Source organism: Malus domestica, chromosome 13, assembly GCF_042453785.1.
Source record: "Malus domestica chromosome 13, GDT2T_hap1".
In the NCBI taxonomy this organism is placed as follows: domain Eukaryota; kingdom Viridiplantae; phylum Streptophyta; class Magnoliopsida; order Rosales; family Rosaceae; genus Malus; species Malus domestica.
This window is the reverse complement of record NC_091673.1, coordinates 1,315,503-1,337,931: the sequence shown is the minus strand read 5'-3', so window position 1 is coordinate 1,337,931 and position 22,429 is coordinate 1,315,503. Positions and strand designations below refer to the sequence as shown.

At 38.4% G+C, this 22,429-nt stretch overlaps 2 protein-coding genes across 2 annotated transcripts; one reads left to right on the top strand and one right to left on the bottom strand.

Moving 5' to 3' along the window:
- Positions 1–78: 78 nt before the first annotated feature.
- Positions 79–9,137, top strand: LOC103430619 (mediator of RNA polymerase II transcription subunit 23-like). Its single transcript, XM_008368764.4, has 21 exons — positions 79–324; positions 417–460; positions 710–809; positions 913–1,875; positions 2,092–2,326; positions 2,564–2,781; positions 3,003–3,210; positions 3,382–3,662; positions 4,173–4,256; positions 4,839–4,933; positions 5,049–5,211; positions 5,305–5,550; positions 5,820–5,990; positions 6,104–6,217; positions 6,313–6,438; positions 6,627–6,775; positions 6,949–7,189; positions 7,289–8,063; positions 8,158–8,339; positions 8,485–8,588; positions 8,703–9,137. The coding sequence occupies exons 1-21, from the start codon at positions 217–219 to the stop codon at positions 8,902–8,904; spliced, it is 4,809 nt and encodes a 1,602-aa protein (XP_008366986.3). The 5' UTR covers positions 79–216; the 3' UTR covers positions 8,905–9,137.
- Positions 9,138–10,410: 1,273 nt separating this feature from the next.
- On the bottom strand, positions 10,411–13,305 carry LOC103430689 (protein TIFY 6A-like). Its single transcript, XM_017331010.3, has 7 exons — positions 12,898–13,305; positions 12,151–12,335; positions 11,688–11,983; positions 11,510–11,600; positions 11,052–11,379; positions 10,918–10,975; positions 10,411–10,783 (listed from the first exon to the last, which is right to left on the bottom strand). The coding sequence occupies exons 1-7, from the start codon at positions 12,983–12,985 to the stop codon at positions 10,681–10,683; spliced, it is 1,149 nt and encodes a 382-aa protein (XP_017186499.2). The 5' UTR covers positions 12,986–13,305; the 3' UTR covers positions 10,411–10,680.
- Between the last annotated feature and the right edge of the window lie 9,124 nt (positions 13,306–22,429).

Here is a 22,429-nt window from a genome sequence, read left to right as displayed (position 1 = left end):
CCTCCATGGCTGGAGAAGGATCAACGGGCCCTCGGGCCCCTTCCTGCAGCCCGTCCCCCGTCCAAAAACGAAGGCTGGAGTTGCTCTAACTATTCGCCCAGCACAAAACCGATGTGCCTCCGCCTACTTGAAAAAACAGAATCCTCCACCACCGCCTCATTCTCTGCACTCTTCCGTTCTCTCCGCCGGAGCTCCGATTGGACATGAACTGAAAGAATGGACCAAAACCAGAGACCATCCTCCTCGGCGTCAGCTGCCTCGCGAGCTTACCAGTTTCACCCCGCACGCGCAGCAATTGTCAATCTCTTCGACCTCTACTTAGGAGTGAGTACAATTTGCACTCGCTCTGTATTTTTTTTGTTCGAACTTTTTATTCAATAAATCTGAAATTAAGAAATTTTCATGCTTTTTCGCAGAGAAGTAGCCGCCAAAAATCCGATGATTCAATTCGAGAACCTCCGTAAGTGTGTTTGTTTGCTGCGTAATTAGTTCGAATTGTATGAATTAATTTGAATTAGGCTGCGTAATTAGTTCGAATTGTATGAATTATATGAACTAATTTAAATGAATGTTCGTTTTTTGGTTAGAGATTATAATTTTGGGTTCTGAGTGCTCAAACTGTACAGTTGATATGATAATACTCATCAAAGAAAAAATTTTGAGTTGGAAAAAAACCACTTTGAAGAAGTTAATGTTGTCGATTCTTCAGGAACAAGTCACAGAAGCGTGTACTTGCTCTTAATCGAGAGCTTCCACCTCGAAACGAGCAGTTCCTACTAGATTTTGAACAACTGCAGAGCCAGCTTCCTGTGAGTTGCACAATTCGAAACAAGCTGTTTTATGTATCATTGTTGTTAGGAGTTTTATTACTTTAAGGTAGTAGTTCTGATGCTGTTGTTTCATGTGTTTCAGGACCAAGATCAACTGCGTGTCGTGACAGAGTCTGTACTTATATCTTTAGTCGTGCAATGCAGCAATCATGCGCCGCAGGCGGAGTTTCTTCTCTTTGCTCTAAGGAGCTTGTGTACTATAGGTCACATTAACTGGGATACTTTTTTGCCATCCCTTCTTTCTTCAGTCTCTGCTGCAGAAATGTCAGTTGGTCAAGGTAGTCAAGCAATGCGTACTGTTTCATCGCAGTCCGGTATGCTTCCATCTTCAAATGCAATCCCCAACTCGTTTAATTTTCAATCTTCAAGTCCTGCCTCTCCGTTACCTTCAGTGCATGGCATTGGTTCCCCCAGCCAGTCTGCTATTGAACCATCATCTATGTCACCAGTTAAATCATCTGACATAGCCTCCAATGGACAGCAGGCTATGGCAAGGTTCAACTCATCTATAAGAGATAATGCCATAAGCAGTCTTCGTCAGCTGTGCTGCAAGATCATTTTAACTGGACTCAAATTTAATTTAAAACCAGTGACTCATGCTAACATCTTTTCCCATATGCTTAATTGGCTGGTTAATTGGGACCAAAAACAACTTGGGGTTGATGAATCTGATAGTGTAAGATCCTGGAGACCTGGAAAGGCGCTAATTGAATGGCTACATAGCTGTTTGGATGTGATTTGGCTTTTGGTTGACGAGGAAAAATGCCGAGTGCCCTTCTATGAATTACTGCGAAGTGGGTTGCAATTTATGGAGAATATACCTGATGATGAAGCCTTATTTACTCTAATCTTGGAGATCCATAGGAGGCGAGATATGATGGCCATGCACATGAAAATGTTAGATCAACACCTACATTGCCCTACATTTGGGACTCATCGGATTTTCACGCAGACAACTCCTAGTGTTTCAGGAGAAGCAGTAGCAACCTTGCGGTATTCACCAATCACATATCCAAGTGTTCTTGGAGAACCATTGCATGGAGAGGTGATGAATTTATTTAAGAATTCGTTATTTGTCATGGGAATGTCAGTATATATATTGTTCAATAGTTAGTATCATTAGATTTATGATAATGTACTGGTAATATCTGTAAAAAGAAATGATATTCTCCACCAAGCATAATTTCTGTATCTATGCTACTTCTTTAGGGATCTTTTTTCGGGGATATAATCTAGAATTCCTTTGCTTTTGCTGGTGTAGGACCTTGCAACTTCAATTCCAAAAGGAAGTTTGGATTGGGAGAGAGCTTTGCGTTGCATAAGGCATGCTCTTTGTACTACTCCATCACCCGACTGGTGGAAACGGGTGCTGCTTGTAGCCCCCTGCTACAGGTCTCCTTCTCAAGGACCTACTCCTGGTGCTGTTTTCATCTCTGAAATGATTTGCGAGGCAACAATTGATAGAATTGTTGAGCTATTGAAATTGACCAATTCAGGTAATATTATCTTCATTGTTAATTAATAAGATTAGCCTTTTTTTAGCTGTATGGCTCTCTTATGGATATTGTAGACCTTCCTTTTTCTTCTTACCTTGTTTTCTTTTAGTACAATTCTATATAATTTTTTATCCTAATTTTTTTTTTACTTTTATCCTACTTTTATTTTGTGGTTCTGCCTGCATGTATAATGATTGATATTTTAGTTAGCTAATGCTTATATCTTGTTCCTTGCAGATATTAATTGCTGGCAACAGTGGCTTGTCTTTTCGGATATATTCTTTTTTCTTATTAAAAGTGGCTGTATTGATTTTGTTGATTTTGTGGACAAGCTAGTTTCACGCCTTAACGAGGGTGATCAACAAATTCTTAGGACAAATCATGTCACTTGGCTTCTTGCTCAAATTATTCGGGTTGAACATGTGATGAATGCTCTAAATCAAGATGCTAGAAAGGTTGTCCTTGAAAAGTAGAATCCATTGTCTTTCTAATGAAGTCACATAATTTGTCTCACTTCTTGCAATTTCTTTGTCTATTTAGCTGCACTAACTAAATGTCGGCATTATTTCACTTCGTCCCCAAAGAATGACTTCTGTCAATTTGATTTGTGTTTCCTCTGTAATTTGATACAACTTGATCATGCCATATTTATAGCCTGTAGCTTTACTGCTTGTAGGTGGAGACAACAAGAAAGATCCTATCGTTTCATAAAGAAGATAGGAGCTCAGATCCAAATAGTCCTCAAAGTATACTGCTGGACTTCATCAGCAGTTGCCAGAATTTACGTATTTGGTCATTGAACACGACAACTAGAGAATATCTGAATAATGAGCAGCTTCAGAAAGGAAAGCAAATAGATGAATGGTGGAGGACAGCGAGCAAAGGTATATTCCACTCCAGAAGTATTACAAATTGACAGTTTCTGGCAACGAAATCAAGAACGATTGTTATAAAATTGCCTTATATGACAGTATTTCATAAAACTTAGTAAATTCTATAATAGGACATTTTTCCTGGAAATCTTGTGAACTTGTATCTGTTGGTTTCTATTTCAGGGGACCGAATGATGGATTATATGAATATGGATGAAAGGTCAATTGGGATGTTTTGGGTTGTGTCTTACACCATGGCGCAGCCAGCTTGTGAAACTGTGATCAATTGGTTATCCTCTGCTGGGGTTATAGAGTCGTTACCAGGAACAAACTTACAGTCCAATGAGAGGCTAATGGTTATGCGGGAAGTATGTCCATTGCCGATGTCCTTGTTATCTGGCTTTTCAATGAACCTATGTTTAAAGCTGGCGTATCAAATGGAAGAATCTTTATTTTCTGGGCAGGTAATCTTTTATTTTTCTTGCAAATTGCTATTTTCAGCTTGGATTTGGAAGTAGTCCCAAATTGGTTAAATATACTTGTTGGTAATTGAAACTTTTGTTCATTTACTGATGTATGCCTTCCATAGAGGATAGCCAGAGGCTGCAGGCTGTAAGAACTAAGAACTAAGAACATGGATTACATGTACATGGTATAATGATGGGGAAGGGGAAAAAGAAAATAAAGGAGTTGGCCCCTCTCTCTCTCTCTCTCTCGCACACACACATACACTTATCTTGCACCTTATGGAGTTGTTCATGAATCGTTTTTGTTCACTTTGATAGAAATCATGGTATTTCTAATTTTGAGATTTGCGCATAATCAGAAGAAATTTATACTTCAAGCTATGGCTTCTTGCCATTGATCTGAGAGTGGCTTCTTAGTAGAAAATATTTTATTGTATGTAGCAACCAACCTATTATTAACTCTTTTTGAACTGTCGTTTGACATATATTTTTATGTTTTAAATGCAGGTTGTACCTAGTATTGCAATGGCTGAAACATATTGTAGGCTGCTACTCATTGCACCTTACTCATTATTTCGTTCTCATTTCAATGTAATTTTCTTTTAACTCTAAGGTTTTCATTGCTTCTCTGATTGAATGTTTCTCATGTTTCTCGCAAATGATCATGCATCTTAATAATTTACTCCCACTAGGGCACTTAACTTAAAGATCAAAAGCTATGAGGTTTGCCCTTTTCCTAAGCAGGCAAAATTTGACCCCAAGTCTCTAGCATAACTCCTTGAAATGTTACTATTAGGCTTGTTGCCACATATTATTAGCATTTTACTGAATAAGCTAAATCATATGGAGCGTATTAAAGCTCCATGTTGACTTTTTCCTTCTCTTGTGGGGGTAAGTTGATAGTCTGTATGGTTGGTCTTCCAGGTACGTCTTCAGCGTTCACCTTCACCTACACTTGTGTAACTATGATGTTGATTTGCTTACTCCGTATAAGTCTTTGCAGTCTTAACTTGTAGTTTATACCCTTCCTCTTTTTTTTCCCTTGTCACAGTAAGCACCATTTGTCGTTTGTTAAAATTTAATTTCCTTGTCCATTTTTAAACAGTACTGTTGTAACCTTTTGTGTTTCATTAACTTGTACTGTGATATTTATTTATTTATTCTGTATCTCAGCATTTGGCGCAAAGGAATCCCTCGGTATTGAGCAAGCCAGGCGTAACTCTTTTAGTGCTTGAAATATTGAATTACCGTTTGCTTCCACTTTACAGGTGATTATTTGTATTATCCAAATGCCGAAATTACACTTCCTTCAAGTTAATTATAATTTTCAAAGATAGGGTAGGACTCTCTTGGCTTCAGATGCTGTAAATATTGACTTTATAGGTACCAAGGAAAAAGCAAAGCCTTGATGTATGATGTTACGAAAATAGTTTCTGCTCTAAAATCAAAACGTGGAGATCACCGTGTATTTAGGTTGGCTGAGAACTTGTGTATGAATCTTATTCTGTCTCTGAGAGACTTTTTCTTGGTGAAAAGAGAAGGGAAGGTATATAGTGCATTTTCCAAACAGCAACCCTTTTTTGTTTAAATTTCATAGACAAACTGAAAATTAATTGTATGCATTGTTAAACTTTGGCAGGGTCCAACTGAATTCACAGAAACTTTGAATCGAGTAACAGTTGTCACTCTTGCGATCATCATTAAGACACGAGGAATTGCTGATGCTGATCATCTGCTTTATCTTCAAACCATGTTAGAGCAGATATTAGCCAATAGTAATCACACATGGTCAGAGAAAACACTACGCTATTTCCCTTCTCTTCTACGTGATGTTTTGATCCAACGGATTGATAAAAGGGGCCTGGCAATTCAAGAATGGCAGCAGGTTCGTTGTTGCTCCCTTAGTTTTTTGATTTTGTAGTGTCTGTTTTGTTCATCTGTAACATCTTTTTTTCCCTGCTGTCAAAATTCAGATGCCATGACTTTTTTTTCCCCTATCATAAAGATGATTTTGTTTTCCTACAGGATTGATTAGAATCTTCTGTACTTAAAACTATTAACTTCTACTGTCAGACTTGGTTGACTTGGTTTTGAACATTGTCCATCATGAATATTTCTTAGATATACATAATGATGAAAGATCCTCTTTTGCAGGCCGAAACCACTGTGATTAACCAATGCACCCAGCTTTTGTCCCCTTCCGCTGATCCTACATATGTAATGACCTATATCAGTCACAGTTTTCCTCAACACCGACAATATCTATGTGCTGGTGCATGGATCCTGATGCAAGGGCACCCAGAAAACATTAACAGCGTAAACTTAGTAAGTTTAATGCATTATGAATAAAACCATGATTAGTGTTTATCCATTGCTATTAGAACCTCGACGTATTGCCTAGGAAACTGTTGCTTAATCTCTTCCTTGTATGGTTTCAGGCACGTGTCTTGAGAGAGTTTTCTCCTGAGGAAGTAACATCTAATATTTATACAATGGTGGATGTTCTGCTTCATCATATTCAGTTGGAACTTCAGCATGGTCATTCTTTGCAGGTCTGTCAATTGTTCTTAGGCTTTTCATTCACAATCCTGTGTATTGCATGCCTGTGCAGTTGTTTTTACGGACATTTCATTCATTTCTTTTTCAGGATCTTTTATTGAAAGCTTGTGCAAACCTAGCTTTTTATATTTGGACCCACGAGTTGCTCCCTTTGGATATTTTGCTCCTGGCACTTATTGATCGTGACGATGACCCCCATGCTTTGCATATCGTGGTACATGCTTTCAACTTTTTATTTTATTTTTTATTTAGAATTTCTAATCTTGTTTGCATATATGAACTAATTAAAAAGAACAAGGTTAATGTGAGAATTGCACTTTATCTATTAAACAAACTGATCTGGATATGTACTACAATTCAAGATATGTTCTTGATGCAATTATGTACTAATATGTGATGCAGATTAGTCTACTTGATCGGCAAGAACTTCAACAGAGGGTGAAACTATATTGTGTGAATCGAGGTCCCCCTGAACACTGGCTTTTCTCTGGACCCTTTAAGCGAGTTGAATTGCAAAAGGCCCTTGGGAATCATCTATCCTGGAAGGACAGGTTGCATCTGTTATATATGAACTTTTTCTTCTTCTTTTTTTTTTTTTTGGGTTTGATGTTGGGACTATATAGTATGGTTTCTAAGCTAAGATAAGAATCATGCAGAGAAGCTAAACTTTGTGAATCGTTAGTGCATATCATTATTCACTTACATGGTCTTTTATGTGATGCAGGTATCCTACTTTCTTCGATGACATTGCAGGGCGTTTGCTCCCAGTCATTCCGTTGATAATTTATAGACTAATTGAAAATGATGCCATAGATTCAGCTGAAGGAATTCTGGTCATGTATTCTACATTTCTTAAATACCACCCTTTAAGATTTACATTTGTTCGTGACATACTTGCATATTTTTATGGCCATCTTCCCGGAAAGCTCATTGTCCGAATATTGAATGGACTCGAAGTCAACAAGGTAAAGACTTTGCTCTCCTTTTTATTTTTTTGGTATTCAGCATTGACTATTGAGTACTATTATCCTCCAGTTACCTTATTAACTCCAAGTTTGTTTCAGATCCCATTTTCTGAGTCATTCCCAGTGCATATGAATTTATCAAATTCCACCATGTGCCCACCTGCCGATTACTTTGCAACTCTCTTACTGGGACTAGTGAATAATGTCATTCCTCCATTGCATAACAACTCAAAATCTGGAGCGAATGATGCTTTAAATAATTCAATGCGTGCCCCACCTAACAAGACTCCTCCAACGTCGCAGTCTGGGCAAGCAAATGTTTCTGATGGCCAAAAAGCATTCTTTCAAATTCAGGATCCAGGCACATATACTCAGCTGGTTCTTGAAACAGCAGTCATTGAACTGCTCTCTCTTCCTGTATCTTCATCCCAGATTGTATCATCACTGGTTCAGATTGTCATCAATATACAACCAACATTAATTCAATCCAGCAATGGCCTGCATGGAGCTCCAAATGGTGTTGGGCAAGGCTCTGTTTTACCAACATCCCCTTCGGGTGGAAGCACAGATTCCTTGGGCACGACGAGCAGGTCAGCTGCTTCAGGGTCAGGAATAAATGCATCTAACTTTGTTTCTCGAAGTGGTTATACATGCCAACAGTTGTCTTGCTTATTGATCCAAGCATGTGGTCTTCTACTGGCTCAACTGCCTCCTGATTTTCATGTGCAACTCTATCTAGAGGCATCACGTATAATAAAAGAAACGTGGTGGCTCACTGATGGCAAAAGGTCAATGGGAGAATTAGACTCTGCTGTCGGTTATGCTTTGTTGGATCCAACATGGGCTGCTCAAGACAATACCTCGACCGCCATTGGTATGCTACAATATATGCAATGGTTATTTACTGGTAAACCTTGCTTAGCTTCCCGATCCAAGGGTTTATAGCAAACTCTATGTTGTGATTGCAGGTAATATTGTTGCCCTGCTCCATTCGTTTTTCAGTAACCTCCCACAAGAGTGGCTAGAAGGGACCCATCTTATCATCAAACATCTCAGGCCGGTGACTTCAGTTGCAATGTTGAGAATAGCATTCCGAATAATGGGTCCCTTGCTCCCTAAACTAGCCAATGCGCACGCCCTCTTCAGTAAGGTACAGAAATTCACTTATTGGGAGCTTTTATTAGAATTTCGTCAAAGGTTTTAATCATTTTTTATGCGTATTTGAATTCTTCCAAGTAATATGTATAAACAAAGTTTCAATTGTTTGTGGTTAATCATTTTGTAAACCGTTTCAGGCTCTGTCATTGATTTTAAGTATGATGGTAGATGTCTTCGGGAAGAATGTACAGCCTCCGATCCCAGTCGAGCCATTAGAAATAGCAGATATAATTGACTTCTTGTAAGTGCTTTTCTGTACTTGAAACAAACAAATTTTCCGTTTGTGGTTTGATATAGCTGTTGTTTAGTAGTGCCTGACGATAGCTAACCATGCGTAACCCGTTGTGTTACTCAGCCATCACGTCGTCCACTATGAAGGGCAGGGAGGTCCTGTGCAGGCTAACAGCAAGCCCAGACCAGAGGTTTTAGCTCTCTGTGGAAGAGCTGCGGAAAGTCTGCGTCCGGACATACAACACCTTCTTTCCCACTTAAAACCCGACACGAATTCTTCCATTTACGCTGCTACGCATCCCAAGTTGAACCAGAATTCGTCGTAAGTTTTTGGGTTTTTTAGCATCTCTCATAAGCTGATAGCACCATTTTTTGGCATAATTATAGAACACCAGCGAGGACTTTCCTCTCTGGAGTATGTAAAGTCGTGTATAGTGTAACATTATGTAACCAGCGACAGAAATATGCAGGCTTTGGGTGGGTTTCTTGTAGATTATCAGAAAATAAATCTCTTTTTATACGAGCAATATTATAATATAATTCCAACTTAATTAGTTAATCATCTTATCACTATCGTATAATTGGTTTTAACTATTCTTGTATTATTAAATCGAGATGTCACGATGCGGATTAGTCTCTATCCAACAATTGATCTCTTCTTGCGTAAATATCTCATCTTTTAGGAACTAGAACAATTTCTCGCATAAAAACAAAAACGGAAGAATAGTAGTTAGAAGCGGCTTTCAAATTCTTTTCAATAAGAACCCTGTCGACAAACTTTCGAGAAAAACGAATTCCTATCAAATACAAAATAAATTTGGTATCAAACTCGTCATTTACGAACTTTAAGCCTGAAGTGTTTCACTTATGGATAGGGGCGGATCTATAGAAGAATCGGAGTGATCCCCAGACCACCTGAAAGTTGGTAGAAGATTCTTTGAATGACATTTGAGGACCTCTTGATTCTCTTGGAAGGTGGTGCTGGAGAGGTGGTCGGAACCTCTTCGGTTCCATAAACGTGTGATGTGCAAAGGATGATATTTAGAGAAGTTGCGATGATGGTGGCGACGCCTTGGATCGTACATAGTAGGATCACCAAAAGTTAAAATTTTGGATTTATAACTACTTACATGTGATGATAAATATCAAATATTAAGCGGCAACTCTACCTTATTTCTCTATATTTACTTAGTAATTATAGTCTCGCGTTTCCGGCTTCCAGTAATTTCCAATTAACAATTGTAATTATCATACTTGCAGCAATTGTAAATAAAATTATTTTCCGGTGGGTCATCGGAAAAGAATTGTCATGATCATTTTATGAATTCTTCCAAACGTGGAGGTGTGTTAAATTGGTGAACAGCAAAGAAAGCGACTCCGGACAGACCCCGGCACGTCACGTCGCTACAAAAGCAACAATTGATTGGCTTCAACCCAACGGGAATGCTTTGCCGATATTGCAAGTTATTTTGTGGACCCACCCACCCATGTCCACCAATTATTGTCCCAAATGTCTCTCTGTCTCAACTATAAACACCATCGTTCTAAACGTGAACGATAGATTGAGATTCTCTCCGAATCTCTATCGCGTCAGATTCTTTAATTTTGATCATTAACACAGATTGTGCAGCCAGAGTCATTTCTGTTTCTTTTTTCGGTACGAATTTCAATATTCCACAACCACAGGGGGCACAATCCATGTTAACGACCAAGATTAAAGGATCTCGACGGATTTTCAAAGAGATCCGAAAAGGATGTCAATACGTGAAGAATGTTACCAAAGCTGAATACACCGCTATATGATAACATCCTGCATCAATAATAAAGCAACATGCAGATAAAAATTTGTATATAAAATGTAATATTATTACACAAAGTTGTCCGTTCAACATTATACAGTCGGATTCGGGTAAAAGGATCCGACTAGCATTCAAAATAATAAGGGGCCAAAACCCTACAACAACACTTTTGAGACTAAACTTAAATTCTAAAACAGCCGGGATAACTGTTATTTTCTACCAACAATGACAATGTGCTTCACATATTTCACTTATACTACACAAATTTTGAAATAATTATCCCTTCTGCTTTAGCACCGAACATCATCGTTGTTCTCCTTGTTGGCCAAAACTCACTCCGCCGGATTCTGGAGTGCCGTGTTCTGGTGATTTCTTGTCGAAGTTGTATGGTGCTGCACTCATCACCCTGCACAGACGAGGACAGAACTCGGGATGTCATTAGCTGTCCAATTCCGATCAGATATTATTCACTTCTATTTTGAGGTAAGAAGAGCAATTCATAAGTCTCAAAAGATTATAGTTGGAATGAACAAAAAGTACCTTTCCTTGCGCTTCTCCAAAAACCGAACCAAGGATGCTTTGCGAGCCTGTGGAACAGCTGTACAGGAAAGCAGATGCCAGTTTAGATTGCAAACATTGTCCAATTAAGAAAAGAAAAAGGCAAATGTTGATACCAGAAGGAATCATAGAAGTTGCGGCAACAGATCCAGCTGCATTTGCTGTTTTTGGAGCCTCCATTTTGTTAACAGGACTGGTTGGACGTCTGGAAGTTCTAGCTGCCATTAGTTCATCAGTGCTTGTGGACCCACTTGCTGACTGGGCGCCAGTATGTGAAGAGACAGATAAGGGGCTAGAAAGAGCAGGTGGATGTATATTTGTAGCCTGATTCACAGGAACACCGTCTTCCGCTGCCAACTTCGCACTAGGCACTTGAGATTTGGGTTGTGCAGCATTAGAGGAGTTAGAACAACTGTTTCCGGCTAAAAGCATCATTGCCTGAGCCTGAAAAGATGTCCCAAAACAATTTTAGAGCTCACATGACCCAATAGAAGGTTAACAAGAAAAACCCGCGTTTTCATGTGTGCGCTGGCAACGTTTCTGTGTGTTCGACCTAGAGGGTGAGGGAGGGTACCTTCTCAGGGGAGATATCATCATAGACATTCACAGTACCAGCATAAAAGATTGTCAATTGCGAAGGAGACCCAGAGTTCTTAACATTGTTCCTACAAAGAATGTTTTAACAAACCTCAGAATACAATTGTTATTATGAAATGGTCGACCAAGGACTCAAGCATAATATTAAAAATTACCACGGTTCAGTGATCCCAGCAATGGAACCACCTCCAACGGGAAGAGCTGAAAGTGGAGCCGTAACAGGAATTCCTCCAAATATTTGGTGCTTCATGGTGGCGGTGGAAAAATTCTGACCAGTAGTCGCAAAGTGATTCTTCAAGTAAGGGTCACTCATTGGAACAGAAATCCCTTGACTGGTAACTGAAATCATCTTCGCATCATGAGGACGGTGCACAGGATGCACATCGTGTTGCGTATGATAAGCTGTCAGGGAAAATTGAGTCCCACCTTGCCTATCGTGATTGAAGTAATTCTAGATAATAAAAAACACAAACCAATCAGGGAAAGGGCAACAACAATATCAGAAGACAATTTAATCCTACACATTAACCAAATAATGAATAAAATCGAAATAGACCAAATATGCAAAAGCCAAGAGAACGGCATCCTAATTAACCAACAACGGGGGACAGCATATACCTGCGCTTCATATGTAGTTTGTTTTTTACAAGCGCCAAATGCATCCGTGGAGACGGAAAACAAGAATGAATCAGGTACCATCTTTTTAGTCCTATCATCTTGAGCAGCTTTGAAGGACATAAAATGAGGAACTGCAGAGACCTTGTTTTGAAACGACGAATGTGCACCTCCACCTCTTCCAAACCCTAAACATCACAAACAAATAAACAAATTGTTCAAAAGTTCAAGTTACAAGAGCTTCCTACGTATAAGCTTGAATAGATTTCGGTCCTCATTTATCGGCATTCAAAGTTTCCTGCTATGCAAACATCCCACCATGGACAAACCAATACCAGAAGAAACTGACAGGATGTGATAAATTACCACTGCACCTCAGCCGGGAAATTTTGACTACCATTAACAATCACATCTTAAAGATAAAATTGTTCACATGTTTTTTTTTAATCGAGCAATATTCTAATTAATCTAATCTAAACTACGGGGAGACGGATTCACATGCAGGTTAAGTAAACTAACTTCATATATAGACAAACCATAATAAACAAGCATTATGTACTTTCCACTAAACCATTTAATCAATTCTAACAACTTAATCAACCAGCCATATAAACTTAAAAATTGCTCAACTCCAATTGAATTAGAAAATAACACATAATTCATATACCAAAAGCTCAAAAATTCCAAATTTATAAAATTGAAAAGCTGAAAACTTTCTGTGACTAAAAGATCAAACGGAAAATCACGGACCTGGGTCTTTGCCGCCATCGTTCTTGGTCTCCTCCTTCACCACAACCACCGGCTCCTTGGAGTTCAAGCCCAAGAAATCTCTCTCCATCTCAGCCCCACCACAATCACTAAAAAAAAGCACACAAAAAAGTCCACCTGACAAAGAAAAAAAAAGACCAACCAACAAATCCTTCAACCAAAATCCCGAGCTATCTGAGACTGAGAGAGAATAAGGCAAAAACTTCCGCCTTCAGCAAACAAAAACATAAAAATATTACGGAGTCCCGGGTCTAGAGAGAGAAGGAAGAGAGAGAGAGAGTGGGAGTTGCTTTGACAAGGAAGGAAGAGTTGTAAGTGATCTCGACCGTTTAAATTTTAAAAGTTTGATGATATGGGAATAGGATGACTTTACTTTATATAGAAGCCGGTGCATGTTGAGATTAAGGTTTACAGTTATAGTCCAGTTAAGGTGACCGGCTGGGCGGGTAATGGAACCACGTGCGGGAAGCTTTCGAGAGAAGTGGGACCCCAGATTGGTTCCCACGTGCGAGTGAGTTGTAGCGCAAATGTGCACCCCATAAAGTAGACACGTGATTAGATGGATAATTGATTGGATAACCTCGTGAACAATAGATGGACATAGGCCTTGTTTGGTACCGCTGTGCTTTGGAAGCAAAAAAACTGTTTTTGTTGTACTTTGATAATAAACTTATTTTTGCTGTTTCACGTTTTCAACCTTTTTTTATCCAAAATTGTGAAAAAAAACTGTTTTTACGTGTTTACCAAACATTTTTGAGCTCAGCTTTTTTTATACTCACTTTTTATAAAAGCACATCAGTATCAAACTAGTACATAATCCCCCCTCCCCCACATGAATTGGGAAAACGATTTAGAGCTTATTTGAATGTATTTTTAAAATAACCGAAAACGTTTTTTGTGAAAATATTTTTAGAAACAATCTTTAGTAAAAATGCTAATAAATCATGGCAAAACACTTGAAATGCTTTTGGAACTCATAAACATTTTCTCTAAAAGAGCTTTCAATCATTTTAAAAGCACATTCAAATGAGCCATTATTTCCTCGTATCAAGCCGATTAATCATCGGGATCCTTAAGAATTTGTAAAGCTTATTGTAAGAGAAATGCAACGGAGATTTTCGGACTATCCATGCATTCCCCGCCATTTTATACTTTTCACATAATATCTTATAATGTTATTACGAAAATTATGTCAGAAATATGATGTGACAGATAGTCTATGAACAGTTCTACATATGAAAGAGTATGCTTAACATTTCTCTAAATGTAATTCAAAATGTATGTTACTATTGTGCTGAGTTTGAAATTATAATTTATTTCTTATTTTTTATTGATATATTATTGTATCACAATGGAATTAAGGAATAATTAATGATAAAAGATCTCGTATCGTGAGTAATTAGTATGCTATCATATGGATCATATTCAATTCCAATTTCACATGTCACGGTGTTTTTGAAATTATGGAAAGTATATCAGGTTGAGAAAAACCTAAATAAGATATTCAACCATGTCATTCGTAGAATAGAGCTTGCTGGCAGCACTTTAACGTCGACAAAAATTTAAGTTTAGTACAGTCTAGGTAGAGGAGTTGTTGATCCCGACACTCTTACTCTTCAATATTTCTACAACTAGCAAATTTAAATTCTCGGTCGCTTTGTTTTAATTTTCCACCAGCAGAGAAAAGGAAAGGAAGTTTTCAGTCTCTTTCAAACCGTGACTGTGAGCTGGGCCGTGTCCCCCACTCACAGAAATTGTGAGCTCCACCACAAGATGAAGAACCCCTATGTGTTGCACAAGAAAAACGTTCTAGTGTCCTTTTCTTCCCAATGATATTTTGAGGTTTACGTTGTAGATCTGTAATTTGAACGTCTACGCACATGATATACATATTATATCTAACCATTCTTTGTTTTTAAGTGCATTCGATATTTTAATGTAACAAACAACTCAATTAACCCATATAGTTTGGATGGAAAAAAAAAACCCTCTTATATGGAACATACTTGTAGATTAAATGATTGAAAACATTTTTATAAAAAAAAAAAATTGGAGTCCAAAAGCACTTTGAAATGCTCATGCAAATGCTTTTACAGGATTAATTGGTGCTTCTTGCAGTTTTTTTTTATTATTATTAACTTGCATTTTTAATAAGTATTGATTCTAAAAATATTTTCTCTAAATGAGTTTCAATCATTTAAAATAACTTTCCAAACCAGCTCTTAGTAAATGCAACATTCTTTTCATTCCTTAAACCTTGTTAAAATCTGCACATCGCCCCTTGTTCCAGCTGAACTTGACCAAAAAAAAAAACAAATTAATGTTTTACCAAAAAAAATTATTTGTTAAAGAGGTTCATGAGGCTTTTTTAGGTTGTGTTGTAAATGCATTGGCTAAATCTATTGATGGTGGGGGTGAAATTTCATCTTCTAAATCTCGATTAAATGAGCCTATCGGTCCTAGTTTTATTTCGAGACGTCCCGCATACGAGCCTCTTCAAACATGACTTATTGCTCTCTCTCCAATGTGGAATTCATGCTAACACTCAATCTCAAACTGGTTAAGAGAGGTTTCAAATTTGACTCGCACAATGTAAATACGACACATACATATATAGTGGAATAACAATACTTGACTACTCAAAGAATGAGTATTCCTAGTCAAAACTATTCATTACCGATTCATAGAACTTTATATTTATAATCGGAACCATTCATATTGTAAATACTCTTTAAAGATCGCCTCTGCCAAAAAAAAATCAATTAAAACTAAGGTCGTTTAATCATCAAATTGTATAAAAATAGATGAACGGAATTGGTAAAAGCATTGCATATCGTCTATGTATTTGCTACAATAAATTGACTAAACGACCTTATTTTTAATTTATTTTTTGAAGAGAGGAATTTTACAAGTGATTCATAATATGAACGATTATGATCATAAGCACAAAGCTCTATAATTCAAACATGAAAAATTCTTGAATATGAATTTTTACTCATTCTTGAATAACCAAGTATTATTCAATTATGAATTTTACCATTCATATATCACAATAACTATCATATCTAGTTCCTTCCAAGCCAAGATTCATTCCGTTTAAAGCCACACTGATCCTAGTAAAACGGTATTGGTTGGTATCGTTTCTATATGTATAGTATACATACAATATGCCACCTGTTTTGGTTTGTTTACTTCGATCATGGTGCATATTGGCATGGGGACCAAATAGTTGAGCAATCATTTGTCAAACGATCGAAATAACACAACCGATGTTATACGTGACATGCGACAGCCGACGGGTCACATTTATATAGTTTCTGTGGTGTATTTTAATGGTGGTTGAAACTTGGTGTTTCACACTACAGTAAAATGAGGACAATTAAGCTAAGCAACAAGCAAATACTCCAACTTAAATGAACACAAAACATATAATTTCGAGGATAAAAACATGCAAATGCATATCATCAACATTCCAATATTGACTACCCACTTAAATAATTTGCAGCCTTTATCGTTTTCCTCTAAAATATCTCTACTCTTTCATTCTCTTTTAGGAGTTTTAACGTATACGAAGATTATAACTTGACATCTTTCATGAACAATGATTTATAATGATAGGGTAAAAAAATATTGTGTTTCTCGAATGATAGTTTAGCTAATTTTCTTGCAAGTAGACATAATAACGGAGCTAGCTTGGGGCCAATGGTTGTTCATGACTCCAACAACTTCTTAACACTACGTAAATTCATATATAAATTTATCTTTAACCTCAACTAAGGAGAGAGTGAACAACGTTAAATTACAACCTATTGTTGCTTCTTCTCTCTTCAATTGTCTTTGACCCTAACTAAGGAGAGAGTGAACAACGTTGAATTACAACTTATTCCTGCTTCTTCCTTCTTCAACATTCTTCTTCTTTCCCATGTCTTCCTTCTTCTTTTTCTTGTGCGCAACATATGCTTGACGTAAAGCTTCACTATATAAGTCTTGGCAGGTAGTGAGGCAGGTCTTGAAAATGATCTAGCCTGGGCACACCTTGACAGATGCAAATACTAGAAGAACACATCAACTATTGATAGATGTCATCATAAGCTTTCAGCGAATATTCGTAAATTTAATAAGTAGCCACTAGAGGCTCAACACAACCGGTGCAATAAAAAAAATTTTGATCGAAATTGTAATTCAAATATAATAAAATCCTAACTCGGGCCACTGAGTAGACATTTCAATATTTCTTTCTGATGACAATTCGATACGTGTGCGAAGATTTTGTGCGTGTGTGTGTGTGTTTTAATGCTTTATTTTTGTGAATAATATTATTTAATGAGACACACATGCTGCAGTTGAACTTGAGCTCTCTATTTTTAATTCACAAATATGCATGGCCACCGGTTATCATCTTTGAATGAACAAAACCATGTGCTAAGGCTGCCTTCAAAATTTAAAATATGTCATAATTTAATCCCTTCATCTCCCCTTTTTTTAGCTTCTCCAGCATATACTGCAAAGTTGACCACGCACAGGCACTTGATTCTAAATTTCCATGGGCCTGCCACAACAGGAACAGGAAGCATGCATATATATACATATGTATATATGTATAGATATATATGTGTATATATGTGTGTGTGTATTACATTTGGCCGATTCATAGTTTAATCATCACCACATTTCAAATGTACAATTTGGCACGCCACATGAATTAAAAAAGGGGTGTGATATCCACACACCCCATTTTACTTCTCACACACCTTTTAAATTTTCGGCTGTCGGATCGGATGAATTGAAGAAGATCAACGGACAGAAATTATTAAGGGGTGTGTGAGAAGTAAAATTGGGTGTGTGGATAGCACACCCCTTAAAAAATCTACACATTTTAACTTCTGCAATTTAAAAATTCATTATTTTGGAAACAAAAATCTATGTAAGTATTTTATTCGGTTGTGACCGTGACCTTTTGGTTTTTATATCCACAACTAGAATAATTAAATATTCCCTTTTAAAGCTCATCTCTTTTAATTTTGTGTCAAATTTTGAGAGACTCCGATTACTAAACTACACTAATTACATTGATATTATTCAAGAACTTGTATGTATAAATTTCTTATCACAAAAGGTTGATATAAATACGAATAAAACCATATATAAGTCGTACTTAATTTTATCGCTTTTCAGAAATGAAATTTTGGTATTCAACTCATTGAACAATGCTTAAGTTGTCATTAATTTACAATCTATTAAAATTAGAATAGTGCTATTCACACAACTAATTTTATTTCTCACACATTTTTAAGAACTTTTGACCATTAGTCTTCTAAATTCATTATACCCTACGACCAAAAATGGAAAGAACGTGTTAAAAGGTAAAGAATGAGTACGTGAGGCAGAGAAAATCTTGGCACAGCAGCAGCAGGTCTGCTCCAAACTGAATGCAACACAGTGCGAAAGAAGGACAAGATTGAGGGGAATGTTACTCTCCTCTTAGCAATTGCCATTTAAAGTAAAGGAGAGCAAAACTTTTCTTTCTCTTCTCAGCTAAATAATTTACAAGAGCTTTAATTTTGGCTGTGATGCGTCATTCAGTTTTTTTTTTTTTTTTTTTTTTTTTTTTTGTATTTATAGTTAGATGTTTTAAATTTAAATTTTGTAAATAACGAGTTCAATAATAATTTATTTCACTGCCTCATGAGGTTGAGTTTTGGGAGGTTGTGGAGGCCGAATCATGGCCATTTCTCTCCACAGCTTGCAAAGGCACATTTCAAACTAACTACTAACTTATCTTGCAGCACACAAAGCAGCAAGAATGTGCCATCTTCTCGTAAAGCTGTGCGAGGGAGCGGACCTAGAAATTCAGGGCCCTTCCATCCATTTCCTTGATCACAATTTGTTATAAAGAAACCAGGCTTATTAACTTAACCAGATTCGAACGTAAATAAAACTCTTAAGTAGAAAATAGTTGAAAATGACTTAAATATATGAAGCAAAGTACGTTAAACTACAGATCTACTACATATAAATATAAACAAACGAAACTTGGGCAAGGTACAACTTCTTGCAGCCACTTCTCTTTTGAGCTTACAAAGATTTATATGTGGTGTGGGATGAAAAGTAAATAGGTTTTACATGAGGAAATCAATACTACAATACTAAGGGAAGGTAGCAGAGCTAACATCATTCTCCCAGCAGCCGACCCCAAAGAGGCAGGCAGCAGCAGAATTACAACAACAACAACAACAAAGCCTTTTCCTACTAAGTGGGGTCGGCTATATGAATCCTAGAACGCCATTGCGCTCGGTTTTGTGTCATGTCCTCCGTTCGATCCAAGTACTCTAAGTCTTTTCTTAGAGTCTCTTCTAAAGTTTTCCTAGGTCTTCCTCTACCCCTTCGGCCCTGAACCTCTGTCCCGTAGTCACATCTTCGAACCGGAGCGTCAGTCGGCCTTCTTTGCCCATGTCCAAATCACCGGAACCGATTTTCTCTCATCTTTCCTTCAATTTCGGCTACTCCTACTTTACCTCGGATATCCTCATGCCCAATCTTATCCTTTCTCGTGTGCCCACACATCCCACGAAGCATCCTCATCTCCGCTACACCCATTTTGTGTACGTGTTGATGCTTCACCGTCCAACATTCTGTGCCATACAACATCGTTGGCCTTATTGTCGTCCTATAAAATTTTCCCTTGAGCTTCAGTGGCCTACGACGGTCACATAACACGCCGGATGCACTCTTACACTTCATCCGTCCAGGTCGTATTCTATGGTTGAGATCTCCATCTAATTCTCCGTTCTCTTGCAAGATAGATCCTAGGCAGCAAAAACGGTCGCTTTTTGTGATCTTCGCTAGATTGCTCCGGTCATTAGTGTGGATAAGTATATAAATGAATAGAGATAGGAAAGCAAACACAAGATGTACGTGGTTCACCCAGATTGGCTACGTCCACGGAATAGAAGAGTTCTCATTAATTGTGAAGGGTTTACACAAGTACATAGGTTCAAGCTCTCCTTTAGTGAGTACAAGTGAATGATTTAGTACAAATGACATTAGGAGATATTGTGAGAGAATGATCTCGTAATCACGAAACTTCTAAGTATCGGAGTGTGGTATCGTCTTGACTTGCCTTATCTGTCTCATAGGTAGATGTGGCATCTTCTCTGGAAGTACTCTTCCTCCATCCAGGGGTGGTATCTTTAACTGGTAGAGATGCACAAGGTAATGTATCAATTTCACTTGAAGCTTACTTGTAGTTTCAAGCTTGGTCAAGCGCGATACAAACCATGTAGTAGGAGTCTCCCAAGTCGCCGAGCTAGGGGATCTGCTGAAAGAGGTGACAGACAAGGTAAGCAATCAGAGCTCCGGCTGATTGTTCACCTTCTCCCCATCTTGCAGCAGCATGAAGGATAAAGAGAAGAAAGATGAGAAGAGATGATATGGGATACTTTTGCTTTTGAAGAAGTAACTTTCCACAGGCTTATTCTTGAACTGAGCTGGAGGGTTTTCTGGTTTCCTCCAGAGCCGACTGAAGAATTTGAGGGTCAAAACAAGTCCATCAAATCTAGAGTACGTTCGACCCTGCTGATATGGGATACTTTTGCTTTTGACAGAGTAATGGATGTATCGGCACGTGTGCTGTTACGCTTGTCTCCACATGCTTCCTTGTATCCTTCGCACTTGCCCTATCTGTTCCTCAAGCAGATGCGGTATCTTCCCTGGAAACATAAGATGTTGAAGATGAGTACTCGAGAGCAATGCCAGGTAAGTAATCAGGTAAGGGGTTCCAGGCAGTCAGTTCCTGGCTGGAAGCTTGATTCCAAGTGCTGACTGATTGCTCTCTTTCTCCTTGTCTTGCAGGGAACAACAAGGCCAAAGGAAAAGACAGGGAAAAAGCATGATATGGGATACTCTTGCTTTTAACCCTGATGATATGAGATATTCTTGCTCTAGTATAGCTTGTTTGCAAAGGTATTATCGGGGGGAAAGAAAGCTGAATATTTCGAAAGGGTTCGTTGGGAGTGCCCTCTCAAATATGAGGAAGGGTTGAACATTTTTGCAGGTCTGCCTGTCCGTTGGGGATGGAGGTCGACATATATAGGAGTCTCCCTAACAACAAGTAGTAATGCTATTCCTTTACCCTGCTTGGTCATAGCACAGTAGTGGGAGCTGCCAGCTTCACATGTTTTAACTCTGTCAGAGCACTTTGAAAAAGTGGTATGTGCTCTCGAGAAGTCTTCGACAGAATGCCCATAATTTCCGCAAAGCTGAGTGTGCGTGTGACAGGTGCTGACAAGGCTAGAAAAGTAGGTGCCTCTTCGATTTCTGAGATCGGCCCTCGTGGTCTATGAGCAGCCCAGCTTTTGAGAAAGCGAGCGTCTCTTCGATTGATTCGGAGAACGATGCATCTTCGATTTTTAAGAAAGCAATCATGATGGGGGTCTGGCTCTCGAGATTCGGGGAGCAGTGTCACTTCGATTTTTGAGAAAGTAATCATGTTGGGAGTCTGGCTCTCGAGATTCGGAGGACGGTGCCTCTTCGATTTTGGAGCAAGCAATCTTATTGGTAGTGTTTTCTCGAGTGTGAGTAAAGGTTGGGCATGTTTACTAGTCTACCTTGCCACGAAGCACAGAGGTTGACACACAGGGATTTTCCAATTATCCAGCAATGGTACTGTTCCTTTACCCTCTCTTCGATTTTTGAGAAAGTAGTCATGTTGGGAGTCTGGCTCTCGAGATTCGGAGGACAGTGCCTCTTCGATTTTGGAGCAAGCAATCTTATTGGTAGTGTTTTCTCGAGTGTGAGTAAAGGTTGGGCATGTTTACTAGTCTACCTTGCCACGAAGCACAGAGGTTGACACACAGGGACTTTCCAATTATCCAGCAGTGGTACTGTTCCTTTACCCTTGTGGGTAATAATATGGTAGCTAGACCTTCAAAATTTATGGGTCTAAACTTTGTTAGTGCTGTTTCTTTGCTATTCTTTTACCTTTCTTGGTCAGAGCGATGTAGTGGGAGCTGCAAGCTTTACGTGCTCAATTTTGGCAGAGAACTTTGGCAAAGTTATCTGTGGTACCCATGAGCTAGTGTTGCGTGTGGGAAGTGGGTGATTGAACAGTAAGATTCATGTGTTTTCTACTTCCTCAGAAGTCTTCGACAAAATGCCCATAATTTCCGCAAAGCTGAGTGTGCGTGTGACAGGTGCTGACAAGGCTGGAAAAGTAGGTGCCTCTTCGATTTCTGAGATCGGCCCTCGTGGTCTCTGAGGAGCCCAACTTTTGAGAAAGCGAGCGCCTCTTCGATTTCTGAGATCGGCCTTCGTGGTCTTTGAGCAGCCTAATTTTTGAGAAAGCAAACGCCTCTTCGATTTCTGAGATCAACCCTCGTGGTCTCTAAGCAGCCCAGCTTTTGAGAAAGCAAACGCCTCTTCGATTTCTGAGCAGGCGCCTCTTCGATTTCTGAAGATCCGTCGAGTGCAGATTTTTATAGGGGCTGGCATTAAGTTCCAAAGCACACTTGAATCT

Excerpts from the sequence above, each read along its gene's own strand:
- LOC103430619 (XM_008368764.4), top strand. The coding sequence starts at position 217 with ATGGACCAAAACCAGAGACCATCCTCCTCGGCGTCAGCTGCCTCGCGA. Across the intron at positions 6,218-6,312 it reads AGCATGGTCATTCTTTGCAG|GATCTTTTATTGAAAGCTTG; the intron begins GTCTGTCAATTG and ends TTTCTTTTTCAG. Across the intron at positions 8,340-8,484 it reads CGCACGCCCTCTTCAGTAAG|GCTCTGTCATTGATTTTAAG; the intron begins GTACAGAAATTC and ends AAACCGTTTCAG.
- LOC103430689 (XM_017331010.3), bottom strand. The coding sequence starts at position 12,985 with ATGGAGAGAGATTTCTTGGGCTTGAACTCCAAGGAGCCGGTGGTTGTG. Across the intron at positions 11,380-11,509 it reads ATGATATCTCCCCTGAGAAG|GCTCAGGCAATGATGCTTTT; the intron begins GTACCCTCCCTC and ends ACATCTTTTCAG. Across the intron at positions 10,784-10,917 it reads TTGGAGAAGCGCAAGGAAAG|GGTGATGAGTGCAGCACCAT; the intron begins GTACTTTTTGTT and ends TCGTCTGTGCAG.